Genomic DNA, 19,069 nt, shown 5'->3' with positions numbered 1-19,069 from the left:
AATATAAACACTATTACAAAAACAAGTAGTGCTACCATTCCAACCAAAAGTCTATTTGTCATAGCACTACTCTCACCTAATTCTTTAAGCTTACAATACAACTTTTGTTTACTCCAACCTTAAATCACTAATTTCTCTTCTTAAATATCGAAGTGAACCATCAACCAATATCGACGAGTGACTTTTTGATTGAGCATTTGTGGGCAAACACCAATACACAAATCGATGTTCTTCACAACTATAATACAGTTTGTTTGGATTTTTTTTGAAAATTTGAAATTTCATCAATGTTATGCGGCCACAATGGCACCACTTGTTGCAATAATCTAGCCACGTTGAGATTAAGAACCCACACTGAGTTGAGACATTAGGATGTCCTACAAAAAAAAAATTGATATTAACTTGGTTCAATAATAAGGTGAAATAGAAGTAGATGAAATGACATTAATTTCAAGTCAAAACAACATATGATTGAAACTTGACTTTTGATTCATCATGAACTTTTAAACTAGGATAGCATACAAAATGTTTTCTACTACATTCAGTTAGATTCAATTAGTTAGAATCAAGTAGTAAACACATGTTTGATTTGAAATCTAGTAACATTAATTTCAAACAGTAAACTATTGATAAATTTCTAATAACTTCAAACAATAAACATCTGATAAATTCAATTAGAGACCTAATAAACTTCATTTGAAAGAATACTATGAGCAGTGACATTAATTTCAAACAATAAATATCTAATAAATATCTAAATAAATTCAAGTAAAGCCTTAACAAACTGCATGTCAAATCATAGAGGCCTAGAGTTCTGGTGCAAGGAGTAGGCCTACGATTTCGGTGCAGGGAGCCAGTCTAGGGTTCTGGTAGGCCTATCCGTGATTGGGCAGAGAGGGTGAAGCAAGTTTTGAGTGGGAGGGAAGAACTTTAAGGGATGGAGAACTGAGGTACACGGAAGCAGGAGGCTGTTGTCGCCCGACGAAAAGAATCGAGTTAGGTAGGAAGGGAAAAGAGATCGATTATTAGAGAAGGGGATAAATGGAGAAGGTTCCGGCTTCGTTTTGATCATTGATTGTTCAAGGTTATTTTGGTCATTTCATAAAATTATTCTAACATCCAATTTTGGATTAATGATTGCCTAATGATATGGGTTAAAGTGTACACTTAACATAAAACTCAAAGGTGTAAGTGTAGGTTTTCCAAACTAATTGGTGTAAGCGTAATTTGCATCTAACCTCAGAATAGTTTTTATAATTTACTTCTTTTTTTTTATTTTGGGATACACAGAAGTCATCGTCCTCCGATTTGGATGGACGGTGGATGATGATGATGAGAGGGTACTCTGGCCAGGATCGGAGTCTGATTCAGGACCCCGGTATCCTTAGATTTAGGCCATCACCTACAATATGCGTGCGAGGAGAATTGGGAGTACGATGAGCAGCTTTCTTGCACGAGCGCATAGAAAAGCTATGCGAACTGGAATCTCTAGTGCAGTCATATTTGGGATGTACACATATTTAGATTGAGCACGCCTGGTCTAGCTCAAGGCTGGTGCATTTCGTAATCAAATCAATATCAAATTAACTCATTTTATCTTTAATAAAGGAGTTTGGATCCTCTCCAATTTATATCTGAGTTAGAGACGATTATTTTTAATCATGGTCATCTGTGATTGACAAGATGGTTATGATCGGATAGGCCCACCCACACGCTATTCCATGCAAAGTGCGGAATATATCCGATCACGAACAACTGTAATCGGAGAATTGTTCACTCCAATTTAGATACAAACTAGAGAGGATTTGGACTAAATAAAATCAAGCTACTCACAAACATCTTGGTTAAGCGAGCTAATGAAAACTTGAAGTTCTTTGAGGCTTTGAAATAAATTTTACCATTATATCTTAAAATTGTGGCCCAATATGGAATATGTTACTCATGATAGTGTATTGAAAAATTTGAAAGATAAAAGTTCAAGAATACTTATCTCAAAGCTAAAATAAATTTGGAAGAGAAAGAGAGGGATTTGGGAGATTGGGTGATAGTAGCCATTGTATTTGGATGGTTAGTCGAGGTTAAACATTGGATCCGAAATTTACATGGCACGGAGTAGGGGTTGAGAGGATGGATGTGGGGGACAAGTGCAGCCACCCCCAACAAATGGATTAGGTCTAATGTTGCCGTTTGAATCCACAATGCGAGTGCAAGCGATCCAGGAAATGCTGTTACTATAAGCATTGGGCATGTGCTTTGGAAGTGTGGCCAATCGCGAGGGCAAAGTGGCAAACTCAATTGGTGTTATCAAAAGGAGTCAAAAAAAAAATTATCTATTGTGATTTAAATGACAATTTGTTGTCACATTATATAGGCTACATAATCAAGATGTTGCTGTTATCTAAGCTTGTCAGTGTTTATAGGATGGATTGATTTTTATAGAAATGTGTGAAGTAGCACATTATCACCAATTAAAATTGTTATTTTGTTTTTATTTTCATTATTTTGTAATACAATGATTGATGATTATGATAATGGGAAAAAAATGGATAGAAATATGTTTTTATTTGAAAACTTTTTTTGGTTTATGGTATTATATTAGCCAATCACAATTTCAAGCTATAACAACCCTGTGGATGTAACCCTTTTTTTTATTGGTCCATATCCTTTTGCGTTATCTTCTAATGTAACTATAGGCAACATTATGCTGAAAGCTCATGACTAACATAGAAGAGGTCCCTTGGATAAGGGCAAACATAATGTTGCCAAAATTATGATGAAACATAGTAGACATGAATGCCATATATGAAATTAATAATATAATGAAACAATCAAATTGTGTGTATTTGTACGAACAAGTATACAGGGTTGGCAAATGAGTAAGTTGTTTGTGAGCCAACATGTGTTCAGCTTGAAATTTGGCACGAGTTCAACTCACTTAGTAACCAAGCCTAAGTTAAAGCTAATTCGAATTTGTTTCGATTTAAACTGAAATATATAAACATACAAATAAGCATTATATGGCACAACATTTTAGCAGCAATTTTTTTGTGGTATTTTGTTTTTTAATTTTTTTGAATATACTTTTACGGGGCGTCTCATCAAAACAATATACAAATAAACATTATTATTAATTTAAAAAAAAATATTTTAATATTTACTTGTGATAGATTAATATAATTTATAAAAAGTAGAATATTTTAATAATAAAATTAAAATATAATAAAAAAAAGTAAAAAATTATACAAATGAAAGCTGCTACTGAATAGCTCGATTTTGGCTTGGAATTTAAATGGGGGCTGATTCGAGCTCGACTTAATTATAAAATAAATCTTGCTAGAGTGAGGGTTGGTCCGCTCGTGCTGGGCTCGTCTACCCTCGTCTCCTTCTCTCTCTCTCTCTCTCTCTCGATCTCGAACCCTTGGTTCCTAATTCGGCCGGCCTGCGACGGAACTGTGAGCGATGGTGGTGGCGTCAGGGAGCAACTCCAACTCCTGGGCCAAAGAGATGGTCATCCGAAGGAGGATCGCCAACATGTACGCCTCTCTCTCTCCACCACTGATTCAAATCGCTCTGAAATCGAAGAAATTGAATTTACTGCACAAAACCTCATTAAGATTTTGTCACTCCACCGCACTTTAATTTCCGAAATTAATATCCAGAACTCATTCAATCACGAAGTTGATATGTGATGATGAATCTAATTCTAATTTCCCTTTTCATGATCAATTTGTTTTTCCTTGGTGGATGATGGAGGGCTGCTTTGGTTTATCCCTGTTCCTGGATTGCTAAGTATACTGATAAAACCTGTAATTGCTCATCTTTGGGGGATAATTTTCCTCCTACCTTCTTGCTTTTTGGGTTACAGCCCGTGGGGGAAAAAAAAGAAACAATAATGCCTGCTGTAAGCATCATCCTGTCGATGAAATGAAGGCAGATATCAAAACGTCGTGATTTTGTGTCGGTTTGTCATCAAAACCATTTGAAGGTATATTTCTTCCAGTTTATGATTGCGCAAGCCAGAACGGAAGTAGAGAGCGAACTCGGTTCGTTGAAGCGCAGGGGGTATCGGGTAAAGGAGGTGATGCAGGTTCGCCATTTCCTTTTTGAAGCAAGATGAACCATTAGACCTCATGGCGTTGGAGGATTGCGGTGCATCACGAGTTGTAACACACCATAGAAGCAAGGAGATAGGATCCAAAGATAGTGCAACTAGAGTTTCTTGTGTTCAGAGGTGAAGTGCCAAGTAGAATCGAAAATCCTGCTGCGGGAGGATACTATCATGCCTCCAGAGCCATACATATGGGTTGCTGAGCCCTATGGCAGGTGTTCGAACCTCTGTTGTGATTGAACGAGGGGTGAAATCGGTGGTACTGAAGTTCTATGGAGGATGAATCCTTCTCTACTTTTGGACCGACTCTTTCATGATGTTAAAAATTTCTTTGCAAGACATTTATTGGCAGAAAATATGGTTTGCGGCACTACGGGATGTAACTGGAGTGCACATTTTACACATATATGGTGGAGTTGCGCCCAAGAGGTGAATTGTAAATGACGAGTTAATGTAGTAGTTGGTTGGATATGTTGAAGACTTCTTTAGTGTAGATGAGCTGGCTTATTTATCAAGTCTCACCTGCATCGTCAAAAAGAAGATAGTGTACATGAGCATACATAAAAAAGACTCAAACTACTTATGAGCTTGAGACTATACTGCTAAAGAAGTGCCAGTAGCGAAGTGCAGAGCAGTGCCCGAGGCCTGCAATCCAAATGATAAAAGTTGGTTTTAGGCTTTGGAATGCTTAAGAAATATATAGGTTCTCATTACATACAAAAGTTGATGAGGAGACTTAGTTGATAAAGACTTACTTGAATCGTACGTATTGCAACAGCTAAATCGTTAATATTTTCTGGAGTTTCAAGATTGCTAAAACATCCAAAAAAAAAAAAAAACTTTAAGATGGTGCAGTTCTTGGACATAGGGAAGTAACTGGTTACATTGGAGTTGGTTCTCTTCTTACTCAGTATATTAGATCTGCATAACGGAATGTCTCAGGCAATTGGTGACACAGCTCAATTTTCCACCAACAACAATTTACTGGGTGCCATTACAACTTGATTAATGATAGACGTTTTGATATAGTATCTAATAAGTTTGCTTGGACTTGGCTGAAAAGTTAAGTGGCTGAACCATATGCAAACTCTTGGTTGTGAGATGGAGAGAAGAGTGCATTACTTGCTTGTTGCTTGATGTGGATCTCTATCATTGATCTCCTTGGCAAATGTGTTTGACATGAGATTCTGTCTGTGACAACATATCACACTCTTCTGCATTGATCTTGATCTATGACAAAGGAGGTGTTCCTTCACTATTTTCATGCATCTATACTTTCCTCCATAAGAGTTTAATCTCCAGCCAAATAGAAATGTCATACGGCAACAAATTGTTCTTTAGTGGTAAATACCGATTTGTTAGAATCGGACTCCTTCAACCCCGGTGAATTGATGTTATCGACATTAGGATTCTTGTGGTTGGCTTGAAGGGTGAATGAAAGTGTCATAGGAGTGTCATGTGTTTTTCTGTCACTTGCTACCTTTTAGGGCTTCAGGAAGTTGCTTATGATTTGTATTATTTCGTTTCATTCTAGGGGGCTAGAATTACAAGATTCTTTGTGATCTTTCCCCTAAAATTTGGTTCATTCTTTAGATAGTGGTGGGCCCTCTTCTTATTTGTACCAAAGTGTTCAGGATGAGGTTCCATCCATTAAAGGAAGGAGGTTATTTGGCCAGATGATATAAGCGGGTTTCCACTTTGGCACAAGAAACAAAAGGAGAGGTAACTTCTTGGGGCTATCCAAAGCAGAAACTGCCATCCTGGTCTGACCCTCTTTCCTTTCTCTCCTCAAATTCATCAGGCCTATTAGATGGGTTTCTATAGTTTCTTCTTTTTTAGACCAGTTCTATTGCAGCTGAAAATGCACATGGCTGCTAAAGATTTTGGATAAAGGGCTATTTAACTAAATTCTGAATGTCGAATTTCAAAATTAATTATTCACTAATTTTAGGAAAAATGGTTGTTGCAAGAGAGGGGTTGTGGCTTGCGAACCGATACAACTCGAGGGTTTTCAGGATTGGGAAGTAATCCAAGTTCTAACAACCCTAGGATTAGGAAGAGTCTGCTGAGGTTAATAGCGAGGAAACCATTTAACAGAAAAATCTAATTAGGGGAGTTGTGGGAGTTGAAAAGTTTGGGAATATTCGTGCTTTTATATAGTGTTGGGATTTCTTTGATAAACACTTGTTGGAGAGCCCTTTTGTTATTACAAATTTTAGCTTATTAAGGAGTCTATGTAGGTTTTAAGAGTGGGAAGGCCTCTGTAGTACCGAAGATTCTTTTCAGAAACAAAAGTCATAGTCTTCTCCACATGTATTTTCTTGAAAAATTGCTTGATTCATATGCTGAATATTCACCCTTTGGTTGTGGGTTTGACCCATCTTACTGGATTTTTGCATAAAGCACAAAAAAATGTGGATTCATAAATTCATTATATCACTCCAGATGTATGATAATGTTTCACGAATCTTTTCATCTCAATGAAAGTATTACCACTGCAGATTGATGCATTTTAATCAGGAGAAAGGCTCAAAAGTTTAGGGAGGAGGCGTCTAGAGAATTTGGATGTTAGTTGTGACAGAATGTTTTGAAAGCTTGCTTTGATTAATGGCTTAGTCAGTAATGTGACTGCAAATAATTATGGTTTGATATATCTGACCATTGATGCATGGGCTGTAGTTAGTCAATCATGATTTTTTTTTCTTTTTTGCTTTAAAAAAAAGGGGAAAGGGGGGAGGAAGGGTCAAGCCCACCCCCGCGTAGCAGCCCCCACTGGGCCCCCACCCCGCCAGGAGAATGTTCGATGTAGTCAGTCAATCATGATTTTGATGGTGTGAAAGTATGAAGGTTTTAAAAGGATTTTTATGACGTTGAAGATGAAATATTTCATGAATATTTGGAACACTAGATAATGCTCTTAATATATGCAATTTTATGAGCCTCGATACCAATCCAAGAAAGTTTTATTTGTTGCTATGAAAATTATATAGATAGAGTGGAGCCTTATGCTACTCTACAAGTTCTTTAGGCAAGGACTGTTGAAAGATGAAATACTTGAAGTATTATATGTACATGATTTTAATAGTTATTTCCTATAACTAGCATTGTCAGCCTTGCTTTCAAAATTTGTGCTCGGCCATCAATGCTGAGAGAAACTGTCGATCTACACATTGTAAATAATACTGGACCAATCATCAGATGTATTAAGTACTTCCCCTCCACTGCTCTGCTATATATAACAACTGTCCATTTGGTGGCCCTTGATGCATATGCAAATGCCTCTAGAACATCTAAGTTTGGATTTTGAGCATTTGATTCCCTATCTGATCATTTATATAAGGAGGCAACACTTGTAGGAAGCTTTCAAATTTATGTAAATTCTCTTGAATCATAATTTGTGTTATGCTTGATGCCAGGTGTTGCTATAAACCATGGACCATTTATTTTCACAAATATTTTGGTTGGTTTTGTGGATCCTTCTTTGCCTTTCATTCTTGCTTAGTTCTAAACTGATTGCTATTACTAGCTTTTCCAAATCCTTTCTCATAACTGCCATCTTTATTCCTTTACTCTTTCTTCTCTTTCTTGATTCTTTGAAACTGATATGAGCCCCTTCTATAATGATATAGGAAATGGAAAAGGATACCTTCTAAGCTCAAGTTATTTTTCATTGCATCTCTAAGAAATCATTTATGAATTTAAGAACTCGAAAGTCTGACAATATATTTCATAGAGGCATCCATTTGCATTCACTTGCATTTTTTAGGTAGTTGATCTATTCTGTTTGGCCAATCTATATGGTTCATCTCCAAGCTGATGAATGTCTTTTGTCACTAATGCCAATAGTGTAGTGCCTGAACTATTTTGGGAGTTCAATGACTTTGCTTCTGAAATGCCTCTTTCTATGACTTATCATTCATGTTTATTTTCATGTCTAGATATAACAAACGGGAAGAGGACTTTCCATCACTCAGAGAGTACAATGATTACTTGGAAGAAGTTGAGGATATGAGTAAGAATTCCCATTTTGCCATCTGATATCACATGTATTGATGTGTTGTTTGACAGCAGTCCATTTTTGCTTATCTTTTCCTGTAGCTTACAACTTAATTGAAGGAATAGATGTTGCTGCAATTGAGGCCAAGATTGCGAAATACCAAGAAGAAAATGCTGAACAAATAATCAATTCCCGAGCTCGTAAGGTGCTTTAAAGAAGCATCAATTTTCTTTTCTATCTTATATATGCTAAGAGGCTGTGCCTCCCTCTTCTCTGCTAAGTTGTCCTATTAAGTTAACATTTATCGGATGTCTTAATTTAAATATTACCAGGGTGCCAATTCATTGTTTTGAGTATGTTAATAATTTGATACAGGCTGAAGAATTAGCAGCAGCTCTAAGGGCAAACAAAGGGAATTCTGTACAGGCTGATCCCGCTGATATGGTGAGTAAATTGCTGAGTTTAATGATGTCGCATCTAGAATTTGGCATTTGTGCAGTCAAAAGAGAATGAGCTCAATATAATTGGAATTATGAAATAGAAGATTAGAAAAATCTTATTTCTCGAGTTACTTTATCATTTATGTCAGTCATTGGATATTTATCCAATGATCAAATTCAATCTCTTTGAGTAGTTGAGCTTAGAGTCCCACTTGGATAGGCAATCAAGATGATCCATGTATAAATAAGAGCTACTGAAGATTAAAATAGGGTTTAAAGAGTGCCAATAAGAAAGATCTGTGCTTTCACTCGTGCACTTCTCTCCTAAGTGCACTAATAATGCAGGTTGGCCGAAGCTCGGGAAAATTCTAATTGCGTAACTGAGACATAAGCAACTGTAATGCATGTGATTAGTCACTCTTGTTGTATGATGCTTTTCAGAAAACTATGATGAATTTAGCATTTTAAGTCAAATAAAACAATTACATGTCAAATCAATTTTTAATTTTATGTTACCACTTTCTTTCTTTCAGTAATTTCTCAATGTCTAATTGAAAATTTAATTTTTGCATATTACTGCTCCCAAATGGTATCATGTTAAACCCTCCAATTTGTTCTTTACGTTTATGCCTTTTTAAAAACATCTGGCTTCATATTCAATTTTAATAAAATGTACTCTATCCCCATGATATTTTATTCTGAGGCTTTACATGCATACCATTATACTTTGGTATTGGTTCTGTGAGAAATTGACAGAAAACCGAGCCAGAATACTCATGTTATGCCAATGACTGTTATGCCATTCCAGTGGAGCAAGACAGAACACGCATATCTTGTTCTGCCTTAACATAGTATAGACCTAACATAAATTGGCCTGTGGACTATATATATATCATGGTTCGTATTTCCTCTATTTTTTATTTTGAGATGCCCAATGCACTGATAAGTAAAATGCCTTGAACATTTGAATGGACACTAATGTTTGGGTAAAATCTCAAAAACCAGGGTCCCGGACCAAGCTCTCAAGGGGTTGGCATGCAAGGGCAATATGCCCCAGCCGCCGTCCCTGGTGGTGGTCTTGCACAGCCGCGCCCTACTGGTATGGCTCCGCAGCCCATCCCAATTGGGGGCCCAGTCGATCCCCTGCAAGGGTATGCAGCCGGGGACGAGGAGGCAAAGAAGCTACGAGAGGAGAGAGGGGCCAGAGCTGGAGGATGGACCATCGAATTGAGCAAGAGGAGGGCAATTGAGGAAGCATTCAGCAGCATATGGATATGATCTTTTTAACCTGAAGATAGAACGGGTTCAGTAGTGCATGCTTGATGGTAGACAGATGATTAGTGATTAGTTGGATCAGGAAGAAGTTGTCAGTTGTTCTTGGGGCACTTCTAGTCAGTTCAAGCTTTGCATCTCCGAGTACTAGAAGTGTCATTTTTCTGTATATGGATTTAGCTAGGAAGAATAGCTCTCTCTCTCTCTCTCTCTCTCCCCCCGCCTGCCCTCGTGCTGCTTTTTTTTAAAGAAGCAGGTTGTTTTAAATGTCAATAAAAAAGCAGAAATATGATGGGCTACCGATCACGGCGATGGTGACATGGAAGGAGGTAATTTGTTTTTGTAATTTTCCAATGCTTACTTTTTTATAGGATAAATCATCAATTAGTTCACCAGGCTATAAAATTAAATTTTTGAAAATAAAGAGCATATATAGAGAGGAGCTGGTTATTACCTCCTGCATGAAATACTCTGCCATTTCCAGCAATAACTAACATTTGATAGGTGCAACCAATCTTTATTCGGTTATCTCTGCAATTTCATAGGGAGTTTCCTGCAGGAGAACTTCCTATACATGGCTCTCTCTCCATGAAATGAATTTTTACTTGGTGTTTTATGTTTTGTGTGGATATAGGGGAATTTATTTTCTTTTTCCTTTCCATGTGAATGTGTTAACGACAGCTTCTAAACATTTGGATCTATATATTAGAGATGCCGAGCAAATATGTATGAATTATCAAAAGAGGGTACGATATTGACATGAGAACCAGTCATCAGAAAAAAGAACTTTCCAAGTTTATCAATGGGAAGAAATTTTCAAACTAGACATGTTATATCAGATAATTCTTGCTTCAAAAAGTTTATTTTATATTTTTTCCTCCTGTAAATATAAATGAATCGACGTTAGTTTACTTACTAAGAGCCAATACTCCCCCCCCCCCCCCAATACACACGCGCACACAAAAGAAAAAAAAACTGATTGTTTTTTGGATGAATGGTGGCAGGTTAGAGATCTTGAGAACCACTGAGCTGATGAAAATAGAGAGGCTGCTAAATTCTCCAAGCTAAAGGTCCTCACAGTAGCAGCACTACAAAAGTTTCCCTGGTACAAGATAAAGAGAACTTTTTGTCAACAGGTAAAGCCTCTGCGACTGATCCATGAAAAGTCTCAACAAAGCACGAAGGATATCATTGCCCCCCCATAGTCCGACATAATGTTCTCTTTTTTTTTCGCGCGGGTGGGGGGGACACTTTTAGTAAGTAAACTGACATTACAGGAGGAAAAATATAAAATGGAATTTTTGGAGCAAGAATTATCTCATTGATAAACTTGTAAAGAGCATTAAGATTGTACATATCAAGTTCGTTTTTCTGATGACTAGTTCTTTTGTCAGTATAATACCTTCTGTTGATAATTCTTGTCGTTAACACATTTACATAGGAAGGGAAAAGAAAATAAATTCTCCTATATCCACCCAAAACATAAAACACCAAGTAAATAAAATTCATTTCAACAAAACCTTTATTAGCTCGTACTTCAGCTCTCCTTTCTTGCTTATTCTTTTTATCTAAGCTCTGCCCGACTTAAGCATCAAATAATCCTCCATCAAACAAGTCCCAGCAATCTCCTGATTATCTTCTTTGCTTGCAGGTCAGATTCCATGCCAACCAGCTTCATCCAAGCCGATCAATCTCCGCCATCAATGTTAGGCTTGCTAAATTATGGGTAAAACATCCAAGTGTGAAAGGATAAATATGTTATCTAGTTCCAATTGTCTTCTATTATGAAATTAGTAACTAGATTCGTACCATGCATGCCCCAAAAAATCATAGAAAATATAAAATTTAAATTATAAACTATAAATATAAAAATTTAAAGGATGGAGTTCACTCTTCAATGGCTGTACCGACATGATTTACCTTGCTTGCGAAAATCTCCTCCCGCTACCAACTTACAAAAAGAATTCTTGTTAATCATGCCACATAACACCAACATGCTTGCGCGATTCATGTGAGCCATTTTTTAGATATGACCGTGGAACCGGTGCAACCCGTATCAAGTGAGGCAGCCGTGCAAGCCAAACCATGTCATTAAGAAAAGATAACTGAGGAACATTCATACGCTGCTCCCAGCTGGCTGAGGTGACAGCTAACTCCTCACAAATCCTAAATGCTTCGGGGCCATGTGATTAAGGCGGAGGCGACGAAGGTAGCTGCGTCTGAGAAAACGGCTATTAAGAAAGAAACGAGAAGGAGCATGGAATTTAATTCTCCAGCCTGTCGTTGAAGGATATAGCTCGGAAGGCGGTGCAAAAGTAGTGGGGAGCGAGGGTGACAGATTCCACTCCGCTGCACGCTCGGTCGCCTCGTTTGAATGCGCGCCCGCCGGGGTCTCTCCCCGCAGGGAAAGGACGCGTTAAAACCGCGTTTTTCTACTGCAACCACCACACCATACTCTGAGCCCTCTGTTCTTGGTAAATTAAGAAGACCGTGTTTTCTACCGCATCCACAGTAATTTGAGCCCTTCTTCTGCCGTCCCTCTCTGTGGTCGACCCACACCCCACGCTTCCCACGAGACTTGACCATCTCTTGTACGTGACCCAGCTCTGTCTTCCCCACGCCCGTTCTAATTTTGCACATTGCACGACAAGCACCATTTGCGTGGTGCCTTAACTTTTCTTGCACCGTCCTTCACCCAAGCATTCGATCGATCGTTGGGACCCCGCCTCCACATATCAATTGCCGTCTTAGGCAACCACATCGTCGCCAATTTCCCCTGGGGGACTCCGCCGCAGCACCCTATAAAAACGAGGCTTGGACAGCACGCGCAGATATGCCTCCCGGCAGCAGCACCGGAAGAACCGACGGAGATGCGCGACAAGGTTGGGAGCATCATCCGGCCCTATCTACATGAGAGGACGAGCGACAAGGTAAGGTTAAGACGGGAAGCCGCTGAGCATGACGACAAACACGTCGGCGGCGACGCCCACAGAAGCTCCGCCCGCCCCCTGAACGGCCATCACCACCACCATCCTCGGTGGCAGCCGCCTGGCGGTAGTATGATGAACGGCGGAAGCAGCAGCAGGAAGAGCAGCAAATGGACCGCTGCCCTTTTGCCTCCCAAACGCGCCTTCATCGCTAGCCTGTCGATAGAGGACGTGGCCGGGATTGCGAGGCATCATCCCCTACCCTCTCTGTTGTGCATTTCCTTGCTCTTCTTCATGGGCGTGGAGTACACCCATGGAATGGTTCCTTCCTTGGCCCCACCCGTGGACCTCGGTTTCGTCCTCACGCAGCCCCTCCACAGCCTCCTCGCCACCAGGCCCTCCCTCAACTCGGCCCTCGCCGCCCTCAACACCGTAAGTCCCTGTTCGTTCTGCTTTCAATACAAACGCATGCAGGGGTGTCAAAGGCCCCCCTCGCGCGCCATCGTCCATGGGCCGATCGCACATGTTTGAAGGACCATCGACGACGACGATGGCGGATCCGGCCAACCAACAGCTCCAGGCCTGCAGTAACCGGGTGGATGTATGAATTTTTTTTTCCTCAGGTGTTCGTGGGCATGCAGATCGCGTACATACTATGGACCTTGCTGGTGGAGGGGAGGCCGCGGCCTACCATCGCAACTCTCTTCATGTTTGCGTCAAGGGGTATACTCGGATCCGCGACCCAGCTCCCGCTGCCGCAGGTACCGAAGAAGATCGGCAACGGCCGCCATGCCGTTTCATGTCCTCCTGCTTAATTTTCCTTCTAGTTCTCATGACGCTGGCCTGCATCTCTTGCAGGGCTTCCTGGGCTCGGGTGCGGATTTCCCTGTGGGCAACGTGTCCTTCTTCCTCTTCTTCTCAGGGCATGTGGCGGCGGCGGTGATCGCGTCTCTGGACATGCGGCGGACGCGGCGGCACGGGATGGCCTGGGCCTTCGATGCCCTCAACATGCTGCAGGGGCTGCGGCTGCTCGCTTCCAGGGGCCACTACACCATCGACTTGGCCGTTGGGGTCGGAGCTGGCTTCCTCTTTGACATCCTCGCCGGGAATTACGAGGATAGCAGGAGGCATGCGGCGGCCGGCGAGTACCAGAAACCAGAACGAGTATGTTGCGCCTGCGACTGCAGCAGTGGCAGCTGCTCTTCATAGCCATTCCCATGTAATGCAGAAACCTCTCGCCTGCCTCTTCATTTCTTTTCTGCCCTCTTGTTTTTTACACATAAATAATTCCATGGCACCGAATTTCACCTCCTAAAACACCAGTCACCATTTTGTACACCATCTTTGGATTCACTAGATCAGGAAGTCAGCATTTTTCTTTTTTTACTTCTTCTTCTAATCATATAGATATCACCAAGATGAAAACTGGTACCAAGCCAGCTTAGCTTCTAATGAGGTGGGAAGCAGCATTACATCGAGGTTTAAGTCAAGATTGTCAGCTGAGCTGAAGGATAGATCCCAAAGCGCTAGGATAGCTCATGTAATAGCGAGCTTGGATCCATGCATCCTGGGACAGGGTTCAGCTAGCAGCGATCTCCATGTAGATATAACTAGGATAGGGAAGAGGTCAGCATCCATTTATGAGGATGATGTCCCTGCTCTCTCTCATTCTTTTAGATTCTTGCATTTGATGGAAAATGAGAAGGGGTTCACTTACTCGATCAGAGTACGAGCTGCCAATTGCACAGCTTACAATCACATTGCTTGAATGTGGAAAGGTTGCTCTGTCGCAGGCGCCTTCTGCGCACTCAATTTTTTCTGCCAGACTCTGCATGCAAGTTGCATTAACCTTCTTACTGCCAATTCTACTTCAAAATTCCTACACTTTACCGAATGGTGTATTGAAAAAAAAAAAAGAAAGGTAATGCGTCAATTGAAAGGCAAGCGATCTACAACTTGAAATGAGGGAATATGGCCTTGATTACTGGCACTATTAGAGCTATATAGACAAACCCCAGGAAAACCATCACGAATCATAGAAGTTCTTTCGGGTAGATTGTTATTTGCAATGGATGAGATTGACGGTTCTCCAAATGCTTTCAAACAATTGTTAGTCACCTCTCTGTGTTGAGTATGTTTGTATTTTGATTTAGGTTACCCTCTATTTTGAGCAGGTTTACAATTAGTTTAGATTCAAAGTATGGCTATGCTGTGCTTTAGCTCTGTAAAGGATGGCTGGATGTCCTTGTGGCCTAATTTATGCATTGCAGGTGATATGAAAAATATTCATTTAGGAAATTTGAGAAGGGATATCAAAATGCCTTGCCATCAGTCAACAGTGACCTGCAACAACCACCACAATTAAGAGGCACCTTCCATATTATTATGGCATTGTAGATAGCCTACTGCAATGAAGAGAATAAGCTAGCCTGAAGAAATGGATATTTGTGGAGGATATTAGCAATTGATATTAAATTGATCATGATTTCTGCACCATTATCACATCAAAGACAATTTTTTTACAGGTACCACATTATAGGCATGCAACTAGAAGAGAAAAAGGAACTGAAACGTAACAAACAAGCAGCACAGTAAGTGCACCTTCTGTGGATCAAAAGTGACTGTGGTCCCTTGAAAGGATGTTCCTAAATGTTTAGAGCCTGAATGTTAAATCCATGACCCAAAAGCATCATGTATCATTAGGTCCATAACAGCAGATATCATCAAACTAACATAACAATGTCTATCACCCCAAAAAACAGAGTTAGTACTGTAGGGGGGAGAGAAAGAACTTAACTCCAATCAGAAGATGACCTTGATATACAAGTTGGAAGTAAAAGAAGACCTTGATCTACGAGTCTTATTTGTGATCTGTAACATTCTTCCTCTTCTTGTATAAACTGATTTGAACTTCCCTCAAGTCTAATCCATTACCACCTGATCAAGCTCAAACTCTGTTCCTCATTACTCTTCTTTTTCTTTTGTAGAATGGACGAATTAATTATTTAAAACAAGTGCAAACACATCCATGAAATTCTAAAAAATGAAATATTTTTACAAAGCTGCAGAAGCTATGTAGAAAAATCTCATAATATAAATTTAGTATGGTTAGCCACATAGCTCGCCATCCAATCTGCACCCAATTACTTACCAACTCGATGCATAGCGAGCCTATCAAGTCCATGTTTAAATCCAACACTTGATTCATCAAGTCAACTTCATCAGCTCGACGCACCACGGCCACCATGACTCAACCATCAGCGTTCACACCGCTTACTGGGGAAACAGGGAGTTTGAGCTCAACCAAAACAATGCCTTGATATACAAGTCGGAACTCGATTCAATTAAAAGTTTAAGTCACTAGTATATCAATCTATCTAGCTTCCACTAATTATTCCATAAGGGTCTAAATCTCACACATGATCCTCGACAGTTACAAAGAGTATTAGAGCTTAATTTAGAGTAAGTTCAGCCCTCTCAGTGCTAGGATGAATAATGCGGCAAGTTTTATACTTGGAGTGGGCAACGTGAGCATAGTGCTTGCTAGAATCAGTGGAGGCTAGTAGATTCCAAGGTCTGATTCATTTTACATACAGATCAGACATTCTATGTTAGCTATTCAGATACATGACAAAATTAGGTATCGATATAATTGTTTTAAAGCCAGGATAATAATCACCTCAGCCACCCACTGGATGAAAGATTTTTTTGAAAAGGAATAAACTTGCACATATTCACATAGCATTCATCCATAGATTTTGGATAGGGTAATACTCATCAATTATCTACGTGTTTGCAGAAAAACAATAAGCCTTACAGGGGCTCTCCTTCCCTCCCTCCCCTCCCCTCCCCTCCCCTCCAATTCAAAAGCATTAAGGAGGAGGAGGTTCTATCATTTAATTGGTCAAACAATGTTCTAATCAACTAATCTCCCCTCCAATTCAAAAAACTGTAAAGAAGGAGAGTGTTCTGGCATTCAATTAGTCAGACAATGTTCTCGCATGCCGTGGTGCAACCACAACTGCAGGCTGTCAGAGCTGTCGGTTGTTAGGACTGTTAGTCCTTTTCGACACGTGTTGATTGTTCTCCTTGGCTGATGGCTTTTTCTCCATCGAGACCGAAGTCAATCACCTCGGTTGGTTGGCTGCTCGGTTGAGACTAAAGTTGTTATCCTCATTTTATGCCTGAGGTTAATGCGGTAGGTTTGGCCCGAGTCGAGGTGTCCAATATTTCCTCCGGTCACCCTAGAGGCAAATGGGTTAGATGAGCCCGGGGCTATAGTTTTAAATTTATTCGATCAGACCCATCTCAAGATTTTATGCACGTATGAATGTCAGGCCCGGTCCAGGTTGACACCTTGGCCCGACCCATAAATCTACAGTTAGTATGTATACATTTATATATGACGTACATGTTTGAATAAAGTGTATAACTCCCTATTTTTTCTTGTACGACAACTATTTATAATGATTTTGTAGATGAAAACAAAGTAGTGGTTTTATTTTTCAAAAAAAAGAAAACAACAACAAAAGAACCTCATAATTAGGAAACAGAAAGAATGACAACATACCGGGCCGGCGTAGCCTCCAATCTGACCCTTCCTCATCGGCTTGGGTTCGGGTCGCATGCATTGGTTTTAAATCGGGCTGGGCTCGTCACTGCTGTGAACCGGCCCATTTACACTACCAACTCCATAGCACTCTCCACGTCTCGTCTTATCACATTCCTCGCCGTAGACTTTTCCCGAACTACATACTCAGCCGCAAAACCACGTCTTCCGCCTTCCACCAAAATCGTCCTCCAAAATCCTTAAAAGAGGATGGCGTCGTGGTGGCTGTACCGCCTCCGGTGGTGGTTGGTGGACCACCCAGCAATCGCCGGCTTCGAATGGCGTCCCAACGAGACCCCCGGCGCCTCCGTACCCTTCGTCGCCGGCATCGTCCTCTCCTACCTCTCCCTCACCCTCCTTCTACACCGCGGCCTCCTCCCCCTCCCCTCCCCCTCCGCCGCCGCCCTCCGCCTCGCCTCCTCCGCCCACAACCTCCTCCTCTTCCTAGTCTCCGCGGCCATGGCGGTCGGCTGCGCCCTCTCCGCCCTTGCCCAGGCCCCCTCCCCCCGCTGGATATTCTGCTTCCCTCCCTCCTCCTCCACCCGTGCCGGCGCTGGTCCCGTCTTCTTCTGGGCCCACATCTTCTACTTCTCCAAGATCTACGAGCTCCTCGACACCCTCCTCATCCTCCTCGCCGGCGGACGCCGCCTGACCTTCCTCCACGTCTACCACCACGCCGGCGTCATCGTGATGTGCTACATCTGGCTGGCGGCGGCGCAGTCGCTGGTTCCTGTGGCGCTGGTGACGAACGCCGGGGTGCACGTGGTGATGTACGCGTACTATCTGTCGAGCAGCGCCGGGTGGCGGTGGCGGCCGCGGTGGAAGCGGGCGGTGACGGAGCTTCAGATCGCGCAGTTCGTGTTCAGCTTCGCCGTGTCGGTGGTGTTCCTCTGGTACCATTTCGCCGGCGGCGGGTGTAGCGGGATGAACGGGTGGCTCTTCAACGCCGTCTTCAACGCCTCGCTCCTCGCCCTCTTCCTCGATTTCCACAATACCTCCTACACCGCCGGCGGCAAGAAGGGCGGCAAGAGGAAGGAGGACAAGGGCGAGTGATTGGATTCGGTTTTATTTCTTCTTATTCTGATCAGGAGGTGACGGGATACGTGCTGCGGGATTGGTGGGCTTTTCTGTGCGATGGGGACTGTGGACTTATTCTTTTGTTAAGCTGTTGTATTTTATGAAAGGTGTTCAAATGTGGTCCAACCGCTCCCTTTTAAGTGCGATTGAGTTTCTTATTTGCAAAAAAAGCCCATTAGGTTACATCTGCCGAGCTCTTGGGCTCGACTCCATTTGGGTTAGCGGGGTGGTCTGTGGGCTCTGAGTTGTGGGCTGGACTGGTTATTGGGCTTCTCTTATCTATCCTCTCATTTGTTGCCCATTGGTATGTTTTCTTCCTTTTGGTTATTAATGTTACAAATTGCACATTAGAGTGCAGATTAACAGAGAACCCAGAGATTTGGTAAAGCCTTGACGAAGATAAGGAACTTGCAGGACAGGATATGGCAACTAAAGCAGACTCGTTCTCTTATCTCACATTGTCAGAAAGCCTGATTGTTGGCTGGTCGTGTTTCTTCTTCTTGCTTTTAAAATAAAGCAGTATGCCATTGCTGTAATTCTACAGCAATCTGAACATCGATAGCTTGATGGCATTTTTATGAAATAAAACCAAATTAGGGCTTGTTGGGATTAGACCAGATTTTCTATAGAAATCGGGTA

At 41.3% G+C, this 19,069-nt stretch overlaps 3 protein-coding genes across 6 annotated transcripts; all 3 read left to right on the top strand.

Moving 5' to 3' along the window:
• Positions 1 to 3,353: 3,353 nt before the first annotated feature.
• Positions 3,354 to 11,628, top strand: LOC103716008. Of its 2 annotated transcripts, XR_005512758.1 has the most exons (7): positions 3,354 to 3,533; positions 8,047 to 8,120; positions 8,207 to 8,310; positions 8,481 to 8,549; positions 9,551 to 10,146; positions 10,822 to 10,953; positions 11,469 to 11,628. XR_005512758.1 is itself a non-coding variant. In XM_008803834.4 (5 exons), exons 1-5 carry the CDS (start codon positions 3,460 to 3,462, stop codon positions 9,821 to 9,823), a joined length of 594 nt encoding a protein of 197 aa, XP_008802056.1. In that variant the 5' UTR covers positions 3,354 to 3,459; the 3' UTR covers positions 9,824 to 10,209. The 2 variants fall into 2 exon arrangements, 1 of the variants encoding a protein (XP_008802056.1); XM_008803834.4 differs by lacking the exons at positions 10,822 to 10,953; positions 11,469 to 11,628 and having other exon boundaries at positions 9,551 to 10,209.
• A 117-nt stretch (positions 11,629 to 11,745) lies between these two features.
• LOC103716009 (phosphatidylcholine:diacylglycerol cholinephosphotransferase 1-like) lies at positions 11,746 to 15,601 on the top strand. 3 transcript variants are annotated; one of them, XM_026808072.2, is made up of 4 exons: positions 11,746 to 13,176; positions 13,368 to 13,505; positions 13,603 to 13,963; positions 15,270 to 15,601. In XM_026808072.2, exons 1-3 carry the CDS (start codon positions 12,688 to 12,690, stop codon positions 13,951 to 13,953), a joined length of 978 nt encoding a protein of 325 aa, XP_026663873.2. In that variant the 5' UTR covers positions 11,746 to 12,687; the 3' UTR covers positions 13,954 to 13,963; positions 15,270 to 15,601. The 3 variants fall into 3 exon arrangements, with proteins under 3 accessions (XP_026663873.2, XP_026663874.2, XP_008802057.2); XM_026808073.2 differs by lacking the exon at positions 15,270 to 15,601 and adding an exon at positions 14,152 to 15,240; XM_008803835.4 differs by lacking the exon at positions 15,270 to 15,601 and having other exon boundaries at positions 13,603 to 14,130.
• Positions 15,602 to 16,616: 1,015 nt separating this feature from the next.
• LOC103716010 (elongation of fatty acids protein 3-like) lies at positions 16,617 to 18,817 on the top strand. The gene has a single exon (XM_008803836.4). The coding sequence runs from the start codon at positions 17,564 to 17,566 to the stop codon at positions 18,404 to 18,406; it is 843 nt and encodes a 280-aa protein (XP_008802058.2). The 5' UTR covers positions 16,617 to 17,563; the 3' UTR covers positions 18,407 to 18,817.
• Positions 18,818 to 19,069: the final 252 nt, after the last annotated feature.

This window comes from Phoenix dactylifera, chromosome 8 (assembly GCF_009389715.1).
Source record: "Phoenix dactylifera cultivar Barhee BC4 chromosome 8, palm_55x_up_171113_PBpolish2nd_filt_p, whole genome shotgun sequence".
In the NCBI taxonomy this organism is placed as follows: domain Eukaryota; kingdom Viridiplantae; phylum Streptophyta; class Magnoliopsida; order Arecales; family Arecaceae; genus Phoenix; species Phoenix dactylifera.
This window is presented reverse-complemented; position numbering and strand designations above follow the sequence as displayed.

What these genes read in the sequence shown, in the direction of transcription:
- LOC103716009 (XM_026808072.2), top strand. Translation starts at nt 12,688, where the DNA reads ATGCGCGACAAGGTTGGGAGCATCATCCGGCCCTATCTACATGAGAGG. An exon ending in CCCTCGCCGCCCTCAACACC is followed by an intron (nt 13,177 to 13,367) that starts GTAAGTCCCTGT and finishes TTTTTTCCTCAG; the next exon opens with GTGTTCGTGGGCATGCAGAT. An exon ending in CCCAGCTCCCGCTGCCGCAG is followed by an intron (nt 13,506 to 13,602) that starts GTACCGAAGAAG and finishes CATCTCTTGCAG; the next exon opens with GGCTTCCTGGGCTCGGGTGC.
- LOC103716010 (XM_008803836.4), top strand. Translation starts at nt 17,564, where the DNA reads ATGGCGTCGTGGTGGCTGTACCGCCTCCGGTGGTGGTTGGTGGACCAC.
- LOC103716008 (XM_008803834.4), top strand. Translation starts at nt 3,460, where the DNA reads ATGGTGGTGGCGTCAGGGAGCAACTCCAACTCCTGGGCCAAAGAGATG. An exon ending in GGAAGAAGTTGAGGATATGA is followed by an intron (nt 8,121 to 8,206) that starts GTAAGAATTCCC and finishes CTTTTCCTGTAG; the next exon opens with CTTACAACTTAATTGAAGGA. An exon ending in TCAATTCCCGAGCTCGTAAG is followed by an intron (nt 8,311 to 8,480) that starts GTGCTTTAAAGA and finishes AATTTGATACAG; the next exon opens with GCTGAAGAATTAGCAGCAGC.